A 19,315-nucleotide genomic window follows, 5' to 3' on the forward strand; every position below is an offset into this window, starting at 1 on the left:
TTTCTTCAATTTATATTTTACCTTTTATTTACTTTAATACATAAATGTAAATAAGAAAGTACCCTCCATTTGGATTCAATAAAACTATCAAAAAATCAAAATGCATAACAATAAAAAGATAGAATTTTGGTTTTAGTACAAATTCACGAATTTGTAATTTTACCACCATAGAAATACATAGTTTTTGTTTTTTTGAAAAATTCATTAAAAATCATTTTTACAACAATGAATGCTAGTTATCAAAATATCGGGAGTTAGTTTTTCAAAATGAAGACATTTTCAAAATATGTTCTAATTGGTTCTTCGCCTTAGAAAAATTTCAGGTTTATGTTTGGCCAGCAATTTCGCGCGGTATGGTCATTTGATTGCATGGGGACTAATTATAAATTTGAGATATGGGCACAAATGCGAGTAAATGCACACTATCACTAGTTAAATGAAATCACAACAATCATATGATGGGAAAAATAGTTATTAAATTTATAATACTCCTTAGCTAGTGAATCGAGATTTGATATTAAATAGCATCTCTAAAAAACTATTCCTATGTTATAAATTACATCAAGCATTTCTATGTCATAAATTACATCTTGAATTTGGTAAACGTTATGAAGTAAGATATGTTGAATTTATCTGATGATGGAAAAATACCCAGTATGGGTAAGTAATGTTGAAAGTATGAATATCGCGGAAACAAGAATTTAAATACATGTGGTTGGCAAATGCATACATGTACATGTTACATATATATATGTTTTGTGCACCTATTATTTTGCGCGGAGGGAGAAAGGGTACCCTAGAGCACCTAGCGCGAGACGAGGTGGCCATAGCCTTGCAGGTTTAATTTGCTCCATATTTATTTGTGAGGTTTTATTGAAATTATACAATTTTACATGCATTAATTGATGGCTTGAGAGTTGAGGAAGTTGATATTGGTAATGGAATGATGCATCTCTGCATGTATTGATTGATGGCTTACGAGCTTGTGAGATTTCATAATGACATTGAAATTTTATGCACATTTGCATAGTGATACATGGTGACATGATATATTAAGTTGAATTGATAAATTCATGAATTATGAATCTTGTATATAATTGTGGAGTCCTTGATTACTCTTCTTGGTGTCATCGTGTTCTTGGATCCTATATATTGTTCCTTGTTCTTGAACTTGTTGAGCCTTGTGGCTCACTTGATCTTCTTTTCCATTCCAGGTAAAAGAAAGACGGTTATTGGGGGTGAGTCAAATAGGACTGCAGCCAAGGGATAGTGGTGTACGGAGACGCGTCCTAGCTTTAAAGATCGTAGTTAGTGAATTGGTGAGGTTTGTAATAATGAGAATTTATTATGTTATGGGCATTTGAGCCTCATACTATTTGTATGGCCATCGTGCCTAGAGTTATGAGATATTGGGAATGTAATTAAATCTTATTTAAATTTTCGCTGCTAGAAATGAAATGAGTTCAGTTCAGTTTTATTCTATATCATCTCTGTAATGACGTTCTTTCGAGTATTTGAAAGTGGGCCTTACAAATTTGACCCTCATGGCCAATTTGAATAGCCTATCTAACACTTTGCCCTTTATTTTATAGGCCTCATTTTCCTTTCTCTTCACTCAACCTATCTTACCTTCCAACCACTTGCCAGACTTGGCTATAAAGAAATGATAAATCTGGTCATGCCTCATTTATTCTTATTGTAAATACATGTTAGAGTGTACACCCAAGATAGGGTGAACTGGATGTTTCATTTTTTTTTTTAATTTTGAAAATCATGCACAAGAGATGTTTTAAATGATTTCAATTCTTTGAAATTTTTTTGCTTTAAATAAAGATCAACTATGATAAACATTTGTGATTCCAAAACTAATGCTTGAAGATAAAACATTTATACTTGTGATATAAAGACAATACATGAATCATAAAATGAAGCTACATAGCATGTGAAAATCAAAGAGTAGAGAAATAAAAAAAAAATATCAAACACAACTTTTATAGTGGCTTGGTTCAACTGCCTACATCCATTATCTTAATTCTTCACTAAGCATATTAACCAATCCAGTAATAGGGTATCTTTTACAGTATCAATTATAATCTTTACACAACTTTTCTAGGATCAGTTGAAACCTCAACTTTTTAAGACTAAGTTGGAACCTCTACTTTTATAGACTGAGCAATAACCTCAGCTTTTATGGATAAAAATGCAACCTAACATACCTTTTCATGGAATGAGGTAGAATGCTTAAAACCACTTTGTTGAAAGAAAAGTTTCAGGATAAGCTCACAGAAAGAAGAGTCCTCGAAGAATAAGAAGTATAACACACGAGGGTAGTATACAAGATGAGTGAAAAGAATGAATAGCTAAAGCACTCCACTCTCTTGAAAGTTTCTAGTTTAGAAGAAATCTTCATGAAGAACGATCGGATAGTAGTTTGGGCAACTATTAGAGGGAATGTAGTCATTTGGCATAATCACACCAACAGTCATTCAAGCAACACAATTTGGCTTAGAAGCAGCAACCTAATCTCATGCATAACTTGGGCTTTTATAGAAGCTTTGAGTCTTTTGAATTTCAATAACCTGCACATTTAATAGCTCTTTGATTTGATTGATAATAGTCAAATTAGTTCTCAAATATGCACATATAAGGATTTAATGTTTTACATAACATATATAATTGAATTTAAACTCAATATCCATTCCATCTATATGAAAAAGCAATCAGACAACATTGATTGCAACAAGAATAACTTAAACGATCGAAACTAGGTGCTTTAAATGCTTTGTGTAACGACTATTTTTTTCAAATTTTGCACATAGATACTTAGGTGAAAAATAAGATTACTCGATTGCTTCTATCAAATACTCAAGTGGATTTAAAGATAGTTGATAAAGCTTAAACTTTATATATTAGATTGCATAATTCACTTAGTCGATTACTATTTCAAATACAAAGACCTGCTCTTTGTCCAATCAAATTTACTTGACTAAGTCACATAGATACTCAATTACATAATTGTTGGAAATGTATGCCCTAAAGACACGTTTTGTTTAATTTATGGTAATGATGTTTCTTTTATTCAGTTTATGGCACATATATTATTTGCATTTAATTGTTGGAAAGGTGTCCATGCTATTAAGTAAGTGATTCATGTGATGGGTCGTTCTTCACAGTTAGGCATGAATCATGGGTACTTAATAAGCAAGAAAATATTACTCTTGATCTTTTGATAGAACTGGGTATTCTATCATGACAAGATCATTGTGCAATAGATCCTAATGGAGGATGGCTTGCCTTAGCTAGTAAACAGTCCGTTTACTCTAATTGTACAAGCGCATTTGGAATGCGTAGAGTGGACCTGTGATAGAAGCTAATGACAAAGTACTAATTATCATGGAGCTAGTCTATCACTGCTACTACGTGGACGAGTACTCTAATACTTGAGTATTAGTTGGTGGTCTAGTGAACCTAGAGCTGTATTCTTAGATTCATTGTAGGTGAGGTCTATCAAAGATCAATATCCTTTTGAGTTGGGAGTATGGTTTCTAATTAGCTAAGACAGACTAATACAAGATAGTTTCTGTGATTCACCCCCTTGTGATTGTCCAAGAATAATCGAATAATCCAGGGCCCTGGGAACGTGACTTAAGAGTGTGTGCTTCTGGGTAGCTCCCAGTGATAAGCAAGTACATTCGAGTAGTCACGGATTATCGGACTAGTGATCTAAGGATGGTAGAAGTCATTTAGAAAGGTGTTAGTACATTATTCCTTTCTAAATGATGGGTGTTACGCAGAGGGGTATTTTCATCATTACACTAGTAGGTCAAAGACATGGCATATGCAAAATTATTCGTGGGGTCAGTGTTACCATATGGTGATAGTTGGAACACTTAGAATGACAAAATATAGCTACTAGGTAGCAGGGATATTTTGGTCATTTTAGTAGCCGTGAATAATTTGTCTTTTGGTCCCCAGGGTAGCTCGATGTAACTCATGTATTTTTTTAATACATTTGGCTTGTTGGATGAATTACATTGAGAGAGAATTATTTTATTCAGAATGGTCCATAATTAATTGGGCTAGAATAAAATAATAGTTCATTAGGGTTTTAATTAATTGATTGGGCTAACCCAATTAGAAAATTAATTAAAAGATCTTGGCCCATTAGGGTTTGGCCCACTAGGGTTTTAACCCTAGGGTTCTCCCTATATATTCTCTCATTATTTGTTTTTTCATCCAAGTCGTTTTTCATTCTTCTTCACCGAAGAAAGGCCACGAGTTCGAGTCATATTTCGGAAGATCGAAAGAGAGTCTCGAAGTTCTGATGCGAAGGAGCCGAAGGATAGCAAGACAGCCGTCGTCTCCACCACCGGAAGAAGCTACCGCGCATCCTGCCCCTATCGCTCCATTCCGACCGGTAATCCATCATAAAAGTAAGTCTCTTAGATTCTAATCAATACGAGGATCGTTTTTGATTAAAACGCTTCCGTTGCATGCTTTTGTATCCTCGTTTTTGATCCTTCAATAATAACACTTCTCGAATATTGGACAAATCATAGTTGATTAGCATATGTGTTTTAGAAAGAGCTGTGCTAGGACCCTTTTGATAAAGGTGAATGGAAGTTGTTGTTCCTTTCGAGTTGCTAATGGTTGTCTCATAGCCTACGATCAATAAGGGAGGAGGAAGAGAAGTTGGTCGACTTCTTGGAGCAAGAAGAAAAAGAACACCGAAGCTGGAAACAGAAAAGAACTAGAAGAAGATGATGTAATAGAGGATAATTGCTCTTATCGAGACTTTACAGAATTTTGCTTCCCTTGCAAGCTTCCTCTCAATCTTTCTCTCTCATGATGGCTGCATCAAGCATTTAATGCTCTGATGGGATGAAGTGGAAAAAAATAGAAGCACGCAGGATTAATCATGCTCTCAAAGCTATTGACCGTCCATAAAGATATTATCCTTGCTAAGGCCGCGCATGCAAAAGACCCTTCCACACTCCTAACATGCCTTCTGCCCCTTTGCTCACCCCATGGGCGCGCCATCTGTACCTAGCGCGCCTACTACCCCTTTGTGCGTCCTGTGTGTGCCATCCGAGACTCATCCATGCCAGTTGTGCATCCTTACGCTCATGTGGCCTATGTTGCGCTCGCTACTATGCCTACCACACCCATATGCGCCCCATGTGCACCCACGTAGCCACTCACAGCCCTGTCTTCCCCCTCACATGCCCTACACATCCGTAGTACACTCTTTAGCCAACGCACCTGCATGCCTCATTGCATCGTTCCACGAGCTCCTCCTTCACCAGTACATGTGGATGACCCTCACAAGCATCCAGTTAAGTCTTTAGTAACCTTTTAGGTCATCTAAAGACCCCCAAGATCTTTCCCTCATCGCCTCATGGCGATAAAGCCAGCCTCTTAAGGCTTTCATTCCTCCTAGGACCCTTCCCAAGGAGGAGGAGGAGATGGGTTTCTCACATGGGTCCTTCCATGCATGCCTAACCCCAGGATCGCCAAATGCAATAAGAGAGTCATGCACTCCCTACATTTGTGTGTCATGTGCTAACTACGTGTCCCAATCACATCCGACCTCTATGTAGATCCATCAACCCCTTAGCTTCCAAGCAAGCTGTTCCAACTGCATAATCTCTCTCTAACCTTCCGTGTCACTCACCTACACATGTTGCTCATATTATGCACTTTTCCACCTCCTCACAGTGTACCCACAGATAATATTTGTGTGATACATCCTAGCATACTGCATCTTCACTTCTTCATGATTTGTACTGATTTAAGCATCGGAGGGCCCACGTAAGAGAAATCCCCACGTACCTTCTGACTGTCTTCTGTCTTGCAAACCCTTTAGAAGACTTGGGCGCAGAGTCTACAAACACTTCGAGAAACCCATCCAAGGCACCCATGTCTCTATTGTGCTCATTCCTCATATTCCTATGATGCTCCACCCTTTTGGTCCCCCAAACAGTGGGTCGAGTCCTTGGCTGCTGATCTCCTTTGGTGATTTTTGGCTTTTCCTTATCACAAGGCTCTATTGACTATTTGCTGAGGTTCCCAGATATATAAATTTTAATTGTCGTACACTTACAATAACAAGCACAAAAAGCTTAAAAAATAGATAATAACTCATCATGTCGATTTTTCATTAAAAATAATCAAGTTCATTCAGAATAGTCATGAATGAAGCTTACAAAATATTGAAATCCTAAAACAGAAAGGACACGACTAGGACCCCAAACATTAGTATGAACTAATTCAAAGGAGGACACAACTCGATTATTGACACACTTGGGAAATGAAGTATGACAATTTTCACTAAACTGACATGACTCACAATCTAAAAAAGGTGAACTAGAGAAACCTGGAACCATCTTCTAGAGTTTGGAAAGGATAGAATGCCCCAAGAAATTGTAGATAAAGGCTTTGACTCAATAGAAGTGCAGGAAACTGGTGATGGAGGCATGGAAAGATGGTAAAGTCCTTATGACTCACGCACTATACTAATCATCGGTCCCGTACCCCAGTTCTGCACAAGAATAGAATTATCAACAAAGATAACGAAGCAATTAAAATCATAGGTTTGTTTACTAATAGAAACAAGGTTAAAAGGATATCTAAGAACATAAATAAAAGAATCCAGAGTTAATGAAGGAAGAGGTTGAGCTTGACCAATACCCTTGGCAATTGCTTTAGAGCTATTGGTAAGAATGACACAAGGAAGACATGTGGAATGATTAATATGTGAGAAAAGACGTTGATTACCAGAGATATGATCAGATGTACCAAAATCAAGAACCCAAGGGTTAAGTAAGGAAGATTGAGTGAGGTAGGCAACAGAATTATCAGTGTGAGCTATCAAAGCAATAAAGGATGTGGACTACCTAATGGCTTAATACCAGAGGTGTAATACCCGAGAAATTTGGGTTAATTAAAAATAAGCAATTTATTAGAGAAATGGGATTTCAGAGAAAATTGGTATCTGAATAGCCCAAAAAATTAACCGAATCGACTGTCGAGAGTGCCCTGGAGCCGAGATGCCAAAAGAAAATGATGTGGCATTAACGAGCACCCCAAGATAGGATTTATGGTGCCGAAAGAAATCGGATCGGGAACAGTTTTCGGTACAACTAAAATGCAGTTGCCAATTAGGCTGCGATACCGAATTGTTATAGACGACTTCTCAGAAGTCAACGGAAGCTTGAGGAGGTTTCGATTTTTCATAAGGAATAACCCTTCAGTAGTTTCAGGAAGAAACGAATGGGTTTAGGGTCAAAATGAAGATTCGAGCCTAAGTGCAATTTTCTGAAATTGCTAGAGGGAGGCCGAAATGATGATTTTTTGGAATCTTAGGGGGTCAAATGAAAGTTTTAGGACTTGAGGAACCTAAATACAATTGTGCAAAGTTGAGGGGTTAAGTGAAAATGGCCAAAAAGGTAAAGGCCAAAAGTTAAGTGGCCAAAATGAAAAAAGCCAAAAGTTGGCCAATGACCAGCACATGGCTGAAATGGACCACAGGGTTGCACGAGGCATGGTCGGGGGAGCATTTTTTGTAAAGGAGGATCCAACAATGGCCATTGGGTTGGCCAGAAAAGCAAGAAAAAGCAACCGAAAATGGTCACACAATTGAGTGGCTGCAAATCACTTTTTGTGGTCGGGTAAGGCTCGTTCCAGGGCCATATGAGGGAGGTAGATGCTCCAAGGCTCATGGGTTGGCCGATCTCGGGCATTTGAAGCATCGAAAATGCCTATAAATAGGGTTTCATGAAGGTCGAAAATAAGAAGAAATGGAGCTTCAAATCGAGGGCTTTGACGAACGAATTGAGCCTCCAAAATAGAGGGCTTTTGTTGCCCATGGCCTGAGGATCGTTTCTGGAAAATTTGGGCCATTTTGATCGAGGTTTCATAGTGATTCGAAGCTCGCCGAAGTTTGGAGGTGGGCGGTTTGGCCGAGAGATTGGCCGGCCGGTTGGAGGTCTCCCGGTGCTCCTTTGAGGCTCAAACTTGGCCATAAGGATCAACTGGGAGAGGGTTTCAAGATGGCATGGCTATCTCAGATAGCCGGTGTGCCGGAGTTGGGGAAGATGACCGGCGAGTGGCCAACACGCGCTGTCTTTCACGCACGGCCACTCGCCCTAGCATGTTGGGGCACGTGCGAGAGCGTGTATGCTCCAAAAAATTTGGAAAAAATGTTAGAAATTCCAAAAAAATATTTTACAGAGGTCCGTGCAAAAAGATTTGGATTTGGGATTACCGATGTCTCGGCTTTAGCGCCAAAAAGCCTCATTTTGCGTGAAAACGAAATATCCGGGTAAGTTCAATATTTTTCCTTTGAATTTTATAGTCTATTATGAATTATTGTGGAGATAGATTTGAGGAAATGGTCCCGAGGTATTTATTGAGATTTTTAAAAGGAAAAATGAAGGAAAATGAAGGAAAAAAGGAAATAAATGGAATATTGAGATATTTAGTAATAGAATATCATTTTTATGTTTGAGGTAATCAAGATGATGTGATTGGTGCAACTTTTGAGAGTTGGCACGAAAATCAAGGCGGAGCATGCATATCGAGGTGATACACGCTTTTTGAGAAAATGCAAGTTTATCTCAAAAGGTGAGTTTTCCTATCCTACATGATATGATTGTTTATTATGCATGATATTTATGAAAGATATGATTGCTTATATATGCATAATATTTACGAAAGATATGATTCATTTTGTTATATTGCATGGAAAGTTGTGATAATTGCATGGCACGATATTATTGTCACGTTAATATTTGTGCATAGGAATGGGATGTCGCCCCCAGAGTGTAGCCATAATTCCCCTAGGGTAATGATGGAATAATGTTAAGCTTATCCTGCGGAGGTTCGGGATTTGCCTAGGATTCCGTGCCGAGCTGGTGGGCCTGGGAAGTTACATTAAGGAAAAATATTATTTATGTTATTGTATCATGCATTTATATATATATATATATATGTTTTGGACCCTCACTAGAAGTTTCATCTTCTAATGGGTTATGCCCCTGGAACATTCAACGTTCCAATGTAGATTTGCAGCTCAGGCAATGAGCATGTTGAGATGAGATGGCACGTGATGGCACGACCAATGGATTTAGCGAGTAGAATCGGATATATTTTAGCTGATGATTAGTCTTGTTAGAATATTATGGAATCTCCATGTATTTATGTATTTCAATATTGAGGATATGATGTTAACTAAGGTATGGATTTTTATGTTATAAATAAAGTGAATTGATTCTGTACCATATCAGGTTTCGATTATTGCTTCCATATTTTTAATGATTTGTTGGGGGTTTTGTTTGGAACTCGGTACTTAAGGTTTAAGTTATGTACCGAGAAAGAAAGAAAAAAATAATTTATGCATATTTGGGCCCCAGCATAGTGACACGCTCGGTAAGAGAAAAGCGGGATGTTACAAGAGATTTCCTCATATTCAGTTCCAATCAGGAGAAGAGACAACAATGAATGACCTAATGATGTAGCCTAAGACATATAGTTGTACCAATCAGTTTTTTAGAGGTAATGGCTATAGAAGGAGAACAATTGGAGAGAAAATACCCAATTCGGGGCCCAAATCACTAGAGGAACACTACAAGAGAATTAAGTTTTAGTGACGGAATTATTTCTTCGCTAATTAGCGACAAATTCGCAACGTAATATCTGTCACTAAATTTAGTAACGAGCTAACTCGTAGCTAAAAAAGAAAAAATAAAAAAAATTCAAATTTAAATTTTAGTGATGGGAAAACCTGTCGCTAAAAATAAAAATTAAATTTAAAATTTTAACGACGGAACAAGCCCGTCGCTAAAAAGAAAAAAAATAAAATATAAACTTTAAATTTTAGCGACGGACTAACCTGTCGCTAAAAAGAAAACAAATAAAATTTTAAATTTAAATTTTAATGTCGGGCAGACCGTCGCTAAAAAGAAAAAAATAAAATTTTAATTTAAATTTTTAACGACAGGATGAACCGGTCGCTAAAAAGAAAAAAAATTAAAAATTTAAATTAAAATTTTAGGGAATATATGGCAAACCCGTCACTAAAAAGAAAAAAAAAATATAAACTTTAAATTTTAGCGACAGGCTAACCCGTCGCTAAAAAGAAAACAAATAAAATTTTAAATTTAAATTTTAGCGACGGGCAGACCCATCGTTAAAAAGAAAAAAATAAAATTTTAATTTTAATTTTTAGTGATAGGACATACTTGCGGCTAAAAAGAAAAAAAAATTAAATTTAAATTTTAAATTTTACTGATGAGCAAACCCGTCGCTAAGAAGAAAAAAAAATAAAATATAAACTTTAAATTTTAGCGACGAGCAGACCTCGTCTCTAAAAAGAAAATAAATAAAATTTTAAATTTAAATTTTATCGACAGACAAATCCATCGCTAAATAGAAAAAATAAATTAAAATTAAAATTTTAATTTTAATTTTTAGCGACGAGCCAACCCGCCGCAAAAAAGAAAAAAATAAAATATAAATTTTAAATTTTAAAGTTGAACGACGAGGCTGCCCTGGTGCGTGACATATAGCAACATATGTCTTTTTCCAACTAAGGTATGGTTTCTCTAACTTTAGAGTGTATTTGTAAAGGAATCACTCTATTTGAGTATTCCAATTCTATGTTCATTCTGTTACCATAGGAGACACCTGGCCAAACGACACTACAAGAGTTTTGATTTTTTCCGGCGGTGAAAAAATCGTCGGAAAAAGTAAAAAAATCGCCGGTAAAACTTTTACCGGCGGTAATTATAACCGCCGAAAATACCTCCATCGGAAAAGATTTCCGGCGGTTAAAAACCGTCAGAAAATACTATTTACCGGCGGTTTTAAAAAACCGCCGGCAAAATTTTTACTTTTACCGGCGGTTTTTCTAAACCGCCGATAAATAGTCTTTTAAAACTGCCGGCAAAGTTTTTACTTTTCCCAGCAGTTTAAGAACCGCCGGGAAAGGTATTGGCGGCGGTTAAAAAATCGCCGACAAAGTCAAATAAAGTAATAAAATTGTCGGCAGTTTTCACAACTGCCGGCAAAAATCAACCTTTTTTTTTTAAATATATTCCTTCTGGCAGCAACCTAGATGGCTTCCGATAGCAGGCAGTGAAACAAGAGGGCCAGCTTTATATAAATACATTGAAAATAAACACGAACAGAATGATGTGTTCAAATTTGACTAGAATACACAGATCTAGCAGGGTGGTAGCTTGGCGTAACCCTGCTAGATCTGTGAATAGATTCTATAAATAAGTTTAAAAAAAATAATGAGAAAGTAAGGGAAACGAGAGCATTATTGTCATAGCATCACCATAATATGATATGCTGATATATATGGACTTTTTAAACAAAAAGAATCATAATAAAAAATATAAATAATAATAAAGCCAAATTCAGAAACAAAACCCAGAAAACATAAAATAGCTAATAAATGTGCAGGTATATCAGAACAACCTGGTGAGCTTTTAATTTGGCTGAGATGCTGGGATGAATCCTAACAACCTCTTCTGGAACTGATAAACAAGGAATCATTGTTAAGAGAGTTATCAGATAGAATTGCAAAAGCCAATAAAATAACTTGGTAGAATATAGAAATCAGAGTTTAAGATAGGAATTCACAGCAATACACCTAAACCAAATAGAAGAGTTCCTACAAAAGTTAAAGGCAAAGCCAAGATATGAAGTATAGAGTGACACCTAATAGATGCAAATTTCAACCATGCTACAATTTATAATTTACAGTTATCATACAGGACGTATGTCTCCATTCTTTCTCTCAATGCTGTCATCTAGCACCTTATTTGCAGCACTAAAAAGTGACTGAGTTGACGAGTTCTGCATTTAGATATGGCCAAGCAAATGTTAGAGCAATTTCTACTATGAAGTCTTTTAGCATGAGCAATGTCCGCATCTAGATATGGCCAAGCAAACATATATTAAGATGCACCTATTTAATATGGCAAAATTGCAAAAATTACCTCCAAATTTTTTAGTTTCATCAATTCCAAAATTTTAGTAGCAGGAAGATCGGCATAACATCCTTGCTTTCTTAGGGGCATGCCTTTGAACTTATCTTCTGTTTCTTCAGTAACAATGCCATTATAAACTCCACTAAGACAGTTGGATTCCCCATTCTCAAGTGCATGTACTTCCAGTTGTGGATTCATGACAACAATTTATAAATACCTGGTTTCACAGATACATTATGGAATACAGCCATAGAAAGGGAAATTCAGCAGACAATAGCCAAGCAAGGGAATCACTCCCCATGAAAAATTGACTAACATTTGTTTAAACCGTTATCTCGAAGATGACATTCACTAATATTGCATAAAGTCCCCCATAATACAGAACAATTTCAATTACAATACCAGATAATTGTGCCATGACAGGGAATTGTTACAAGAGAAATTGGAAGTCAGTTTAAGCTTTATGCCATCAATAGAAGAGTTTTAATGAGCAAGAAAATGCCAAATATTTATGTTCTTTCCACTAGATATATCACTCAAACAACAAACTGGGACAACTTACAAGGTCTTTACTGGAGAACGATTGTTCAAGAAATACTTAAACAAATAAAAGAGGTTCCTATCATTGATGTGCCAACCATAAGTAGTTTTTGTTTACCAACTCATTAGGGGTTATTTAGACAACTGAATTCCGTTCAGTTGTCTAAATAATGTATGTGTCTATTATCTCACATTCCTTGCCATCTTGGGACGCAAAACAACACAGCTTCCGATAGTTATTTGAACCTAAAGTAAAACGTGTACAAGAGGCACACTGAGCAATAGGCAAATTTGCCCACGCATTTGGTCAATTCACTTTAAATTGATATATAAATCCTATCCTTTATCATATCATGTATTGAAAATTTCAAATATTAATTTACTGGAAGCATCATGAACATCACGAGAACATAATCAATCCCATTGAAATCACTATAACTACCATATCTGCTCAAATTGGCACAATTCCAATATCAAACGGAAATTAGATCTCAGAAAACAAAGATTAAAACGGAAGAGCGTTAATCCATCACAAATACCAAATACATTATACAGGATCTATAACCAAATTTATATGGATTTGGATTTACGAACAGATTCAGGGGCTCTGTTCATCAATCCAAATCAAAGCAGAAGCTTGAGGCTAACCTTTTTTTAGGGCGAAGGCGAGAGCGATTGAGGGCGAGCGAGACCGAGACGAAGAGGGCGAGAGCGAGCAGCGAGGGCAAGGGCGAGGGCGAGGGCGAGGGCGAGGGAGGCAGCGGCGAGAGCGAGGTCGAGTGAGCGGGTGAGAGCGACACAGCGAGGCTCGAGCGAGAGCGATTGAGGGCGAGCGAGAGCAAGGACGAGAAAGACAGAGACGAAGAGGGCGAGAGCGAGCAACGAGGGCGAAGGCGAGGGCGAGAGTGAGCAGCGAGGGCGAGGGAGGCAGCGGCGAGAGCGAGGTCGAGTGAGTGAGCAAGAGAGGGTTCTAGGGTTTGCGCGCGGGGGGGGGGGGTTTGGAAGAGAAGGCTAGGGGATGAGAGGCAGATTTGGGCGGGGGCGCGAGAAGGAGGGGGTAATTTTGGCTGTGGCTATTAAATAATATCCCTGGCGGTTTTTAAACCGCTGGGATGGGCTAACATCAATGGCGGTTCATAAAACCGCGAGGGATGCGTATGGAATACCCGGCAGTTTTTTAAAACCGCCGGGGATGTGTATGGAATACCCGACGGTTGTGACAATCGTCGGGGATTGTGTTAAATCCCCGGTGGTTTATTAAATCGCCGGGAATTTTGGTGTATTCCCGACAATTCTTTAAACCGCCGGAAAAACTTCACCGGCACTACCCCTTTTTCCTATAGTGCGATATGCCTCCTACGTTTCAAAATTTTGAAAAGAATGACAAAAGACCTGCAAATTACAGCAAAATCGAATGGCACCTTAGAAACATCTCCTATTACCATGCCAATTTCCAATGAATTTAACTTTGCTCAAAGGGACATTGGAGGAGCCTAATTTGACAGGTGGTTGAAAACCAAGGCTATTAGATTTCACTTGGGGCAATCATAGTGTTACCTTTCATCCATCTATGATATGACATATTGGACATGATTCATGGGGCCTAGCCACCAGGTAAAAATTAGCTAAATAACTATAGCATGTTCCCATAACAGTGCTCTCAAGACATCCATAAAGCATTATTCATAAACAAAAAGAAAAAGAGATGGACAGATAATATATTACATATTAGACATGCTTTTTTTATAACAATGCAGAGAATAGACTATATGTGGTACAATCTCTCCCCTGTTAATTCTCAGGATTTATATTCTTATTTCTCATTTAATTGTAGAACATACAGTAATATGATCAACTATGAGTTCGACCATCAAGTATGTTCTCATTCAAATACAATAATAAATTTATTAATTAAAAATATCGTCATCAAACCATTCAAATTCTGTAAAAAAGAGAATGCGATAGAAAGTGTAAGGTTGGTCACGCTCAAACACTTCAATACTTAAATTAGATATCAAAGATTTGAATGATAGTATTCAAATTAATCTCAGGGACATATCATTTTTAGAATGAGAACTCATCTATTTATAGAGCATGAATATTTGTGATAAATATCCCTAGTATTTTGAGATCTATAGAATTAAGATTCTTATAGATAACGTCTATCCATTTTACATAACTCTCAAAGAGATTTTCAAATTTTTAAATTATCTTGTTTACATTTTATTTGTAACCCCAAATCATAAAAAAAAAAAAAATTACAAGACAAGCTCTAAGATGGAATTTGATTATCGTCTTCAGGGGATAGTAATAGTCCCTCGGTATAGGTATCTAGGAGATCGTATTAGTCTCATGGCCTTCAGTATTACGGTCTCCTAACTTTCCTTCCCATGATCTTAAGCTCATAAATTATTTTAGGCTTTCGAGTTTTTTTAAGAATTTTAGCGAGTCTTTGGCCATGACATGTCAAAGTATAATTAGGATATTCAACCCAACCATCAGCATATATAATTAGGAAAACATATAAATATGTTGTACGTACATAACATAAAAGATTATACATTATAGAAAATGTAGAATATAACCCTAAAAAAATTATACATATATTGTTTTTCTTAGAAAAATCCATTAATATAATCCAATGGTCAATATAGATATACTAAGACTGTAAACATGTTAGGTTTCGGTCAAAACTACTTACTTTGAACTCGATTTCAATTATTTATTCTAGAATCAATATCTAATTAATCTGGTTAGCTATAAAAAAATATACACACAATTCGACTTAGCAGAAATAGTAGACCCTATCAACTTTTTTAACAATTAAACACTTTCCCCTGTAATAAAAAAATAATTATTAAAATTTTTAAAATTTCAAAAATACCCCCCTCTCCTCGTTTGTATGTATAAAATATACATGCATACAACAAAAATATTTATATTTTATTAAAAAATTAAACTTTCCCCTGTAATTTTTGACCTTATCTTGGATGTTAGATAGTTTCCCATCTCTAAAAGTTTCTCAAAATTTAAGATAAATTTTGAGACAAAAAAATTTATCTCAAATTTCAAGAAGAATTTTAAGATGAACCAAATTACTTTTAAATTTGAGGAAGAATAGAATCATCTAAAAAAAAAAAATCGATCTCATTATTGTTTTACAAGGGGTCACTGATCGTAATGCTACTCTCGACCAAAACTTCTGAGTTCTAATAAGATATGATACATTAATACAGATATAATCACACCCAAATTTATTAATTTATTATTTTCTTGTAAGTCATTCTATGATCTTTCACCCCATCCTCTTCCTCACTAAGGCCAAGCCAGCTCGTGGGCCCTTACCTTTAACAAATTTTCATATGGTCCCCTTATCTTTGAAGAATTTTTCATATACCCCTTCCATCTTTCAAGAATTTATATATATATATATTATGATTTTTCATATAACATTTAAAATTTATTAATTATTAAAAATCATTTAGAATTTACTTATAATTTTTATAAGAAAATAAGTGTAATAGTTTTCTAAAAATAAAGAATTACATATTTTTTTTTATTTTCTTGCCTTTAGCATTGTGTTTTAATTAAACCTGTGTTAATATATATTTATATATATATATATATAATCATTTTTATTCATTTGACTCTATAACCCTGCAAAAATATATAGTTTCTCACTATTTCAGCCGAGATGATTACTCACTCTTTGAAGCATATTCCGTTGATGACTAGCAGCAGCGGCCCTGTTAATTTCCTCGTATGGTGGGTCCTTTTGAGCTTTGGGGATGCTCCTCCCTGTGCTTTGCAGGGTAGCCACTGCTTTGTTTCGGTCATTTAACTTCTTTTGTATTAGTAAGAGTTTAGTTTTGTATTAGTAAGAGTTTAGTTTTGCACTTTGCCCCCAGGGGCTGAGTCTAATGGTTGGGGAAAGGTTTTTCACCCTCACATTTGTAGTGTGTCTGTGAGTCTTGGTCGATGCCGTTGATTTACCTTCTCTACCATTCCATGGGGTTGGATAGTAAAGGCGGTCGAAGGGGCGTCATCCCAAGAGTTTAATTTGTCTTGCACTAGATATAAAACGTGACATATATATAAAAAAAAAATTAAAATTTGATGAGTGATCTAAGATTAATTCTTTTGTATTAGTAAGAGTTTAATTATTCTTATCTCTTTATGTAATAAGACGGAGGTTTATCTAAAGGATTCTCTATCAAAATATGAATTTGATGAGTGATCTCAGATTTTATTTTCTAACTCAAATTGCCCATCATACATATAACATATTTGTTTCAAATGTTTATTTAATATATATTCTTGTCCCTTTTTAATTACTTTGCATATTAATTTACATCATCAAATTAAACATTAAATTTTTATTATTCAATTTTAACATGGATCAACATGGTACTGCACGTAAATATTAAACATTACTTCTGTCAATGTTATTTTTGCAGTACAATACACACCAAAACAAAAAGGAAAGTAAAAAATAATAGCCACAATCTAACACAAACAAAACAAAAGTGACCAACAACACAACAAAGAACATCGATGAGAAGGACATCTTAAATCACCAAAACTCGTGTCCAAATATATCAAATAACTCAACATCCTCCAAAGCCACATCCGTACCCAATCCCTCACTACAAGTTCTTTCGATAAATGATGGGTGCACCCTAGAAGAGATCATCAGATCCCCATTGTTGGGATCGGATGATTCGATTGCTGTGGTGACAATTCCTCCTCCTATATTGAGCTCTGAAATCTGCAGATTGTAATCCAACGATGGCGATGGGTTCTGCTGGTAATTCCAGCTCGACTTGTTTACCTTGTTTTCTTCTTGAGTAAAGAAGGAGATGGCTGGAAAGCATGGCTCTGAGACTGGGGGTTCGATAATTGTGCTAGTAGTCGAACCAAAGTTAATTAGGACTGAAGTGTCCTCTTTCAGATCAATAGATTTCTGTATCGTATCCAGGCAAGTATGGCGGCCCTTGTAGGTGGTTATGAACATTGGGGGACCATTTTGAATTTGCTGGACTTGTTTGGTGGCTCGGCAACCCTTTTCAGACCTGTGGGTGCACCTATAGTAGTGCCTGGAAACATGTTGTTTACATTAAAATCGAATAGTGTTTATAGGATGGATATATATGTATTAATTGAAAATGATTCTGGGTTATTAATAAAATCGAACCTTGGGTGAATGGTATTGATGATCTTTTTCTGTCCATACTTCCTCCATGCATAATTATCGATGATTGGAGTTGGGGCGATCTTTGTCCATGCTTCCCCAGCCTTTCTGCATATCATCAAATAATTCAATCCCATCCATATATATATATATATATAAAGCACATATATGGAATGATAGCTACTTGAAAAAGATCAATCTCAAAGTAGTTGATGTTAAAGCAAGGAACTACTTGAAGTGATGGGCTTACTGTGTTTAAAGATCATCATTAATTTAGTGAAATTGTTCGTGATTGTGTTTAAAATTCATGTCTCAGCCTTATGAGTTAATTAGCATAAAAAAGAAAAAGAAGAAAAGATCATCATATATAAAATTAATTGTTTTACAGGAGCAAAGTTTCCCCCTTGTTCATGGTTGTCTTGAAAGCAGAAGTTAGTTTGAGCTGTGCTTTTTTCGCCAAATCATCATAAAATAATTAGGGTTTCTTTTGCGAAAGAATCGACAGAAAATGAACCAGCTAGAATAATCACCTTCTTTTGTAGCAGCCTCTCCTGTCTCTCATGGCGGGGCTCTCGCCGGGATCCTCAGACTCCCAACCATCGGGCATGGTGAACTTCGAAAGCGAGTAGTTCGCCGGAACTTCAGAAACCTCATCGGCAGCAGTATGCTCCTCCGATATTATTGAAATAGTCGCCGCAAAAGATCGTAAAATATTCGCGGCCAGGCCCTTGGCTGCTGCCAACGATCCGCCATCGCTCTGCAAGGTCTTTCTGCCAAGGATTGATTGGAGCTGGTTCGCCAATTCATGGCCTTCAATCAGCTTTTCGAAGGCTTTCCCCGCGGCTGCCGATGAGTTTTCCGGCCAGGAGGATTCCATAATTATATGGAGTTGATATATCCTCACCCGCCAAAAGAAAACTAGGGATTTAGACAAACAGAAAAAAAGCCCATTTTCTAGGAGGAAAGATTAAACTAAAACAAGCGCCACCTGCCCAACAGCCCCCTTTTGCCGGCAAATTTTATTATATCGAATTAATATAACAATTTTTTCCTTTTCATATTGCTGCCAAAAGAATAAATTAAGAGGGTTATATTATTTTATGTAAATGCTCTGTTGGTTTGGGTTTTATTATTATTATGCAAAAATTAGTAAATTATGAAAGCTGAAAAGTAGTGTGTAAAGTTGATGATCATTGGACTACTAGTTATTTAATTAATTGGGAAATTAAATTGTGATTAAGGTCTCTAATTAATTTTCATAATTAAGTTGATGCAAATCAGTGAAAGAAAATTAAAATTTATTGGTTAATATTTTCCATAACTTCAATATATATATATATATATATAGGAGTCAAATCTTGCATTGGAAGTTACTTTTTCACCACGCGTTCCTTTCTTCTTTTAATATGTTTTCACCCCTTAGGAGCGTGATTTAGCCATGCAACAGTATTACTTGAGCGCAGGGTGACGTTATGGAACAACGCCACTACTGTGACGTGCATGCATGCAGTCAGTGTTTTCTTGTCAAAGCAGGAAACTAAAAGCTAATCATATACAATTGTGTCGTGTGGATATATATGTAGGA

The 19,315-nt window shown here is 36.3% G+C and overlaps 1 protein-coding gene and 1 long non-coding RNA gene across 2 annotated transcripts; both read right to left on the reverse strand.

The window, feature by feature from the left end:
• Nucleotides 1-11,662: 11,662 nt before the first annotated feature.
• Nucleotides 11,663-13,270, reverse strand: LOC127788285 (uncharacterized). Its single transcript, XR_008020311.1, has 3 exons — nucleotides 13,188-13,270; nucleotides 12,009-12,216; nucleotides 11,663-11,865 (listed from the first exon to the last, which is right to left on the reverse strand). It is a non-coding gene; the product is annotated as an uncharacterized LOC127788285 (long non-coding RNA).
• A 3,651-nt stretch (nucleotides 13,271-16,921) lies between these two features.
• On the reverse strand, nucleotides 16,922-18,681 carry LOC127788283 (probable WRKY transcription factor 70). The gene is made up of 3 exons (XM_052316408.1): nucleotides 18,261-18,681; nucleotides 17,734-17,838; nucleotides 16,922-17,635 (listed from the first exon to the last, which is right to left on the reverse strand). The coding sequence occupies exons 1-3, from the start codon at nucleotides 18,605-18,607 to the stop codon at nucleotides 17,113-17,115; spliced, it is 975 nt and encodes a 324-aa protein (XP_052172368.1). The 5' UTR covers nucleotides 18,608-18,681; the 3' UTR covers nucleotides 16,922-17,112.
• Nucleotides 18,682-19,315: the final 634 nt, after the last annotated feature.

Source organism: Diospyros lotus, chromosome 13, assembly GCF_014633365.1.
Source record: "Diospyros lotus cultivar Yz01 chromosome 13, ASM1463336v1, whole genome shotgun sequence".
Classification (NCBI taxonomy): Eukaryota; Viridiplantae; Streptophyta; class Magnoliopsida; order Ericales; family Ebenaceae; genus Diospyros; species Diospyros lotus.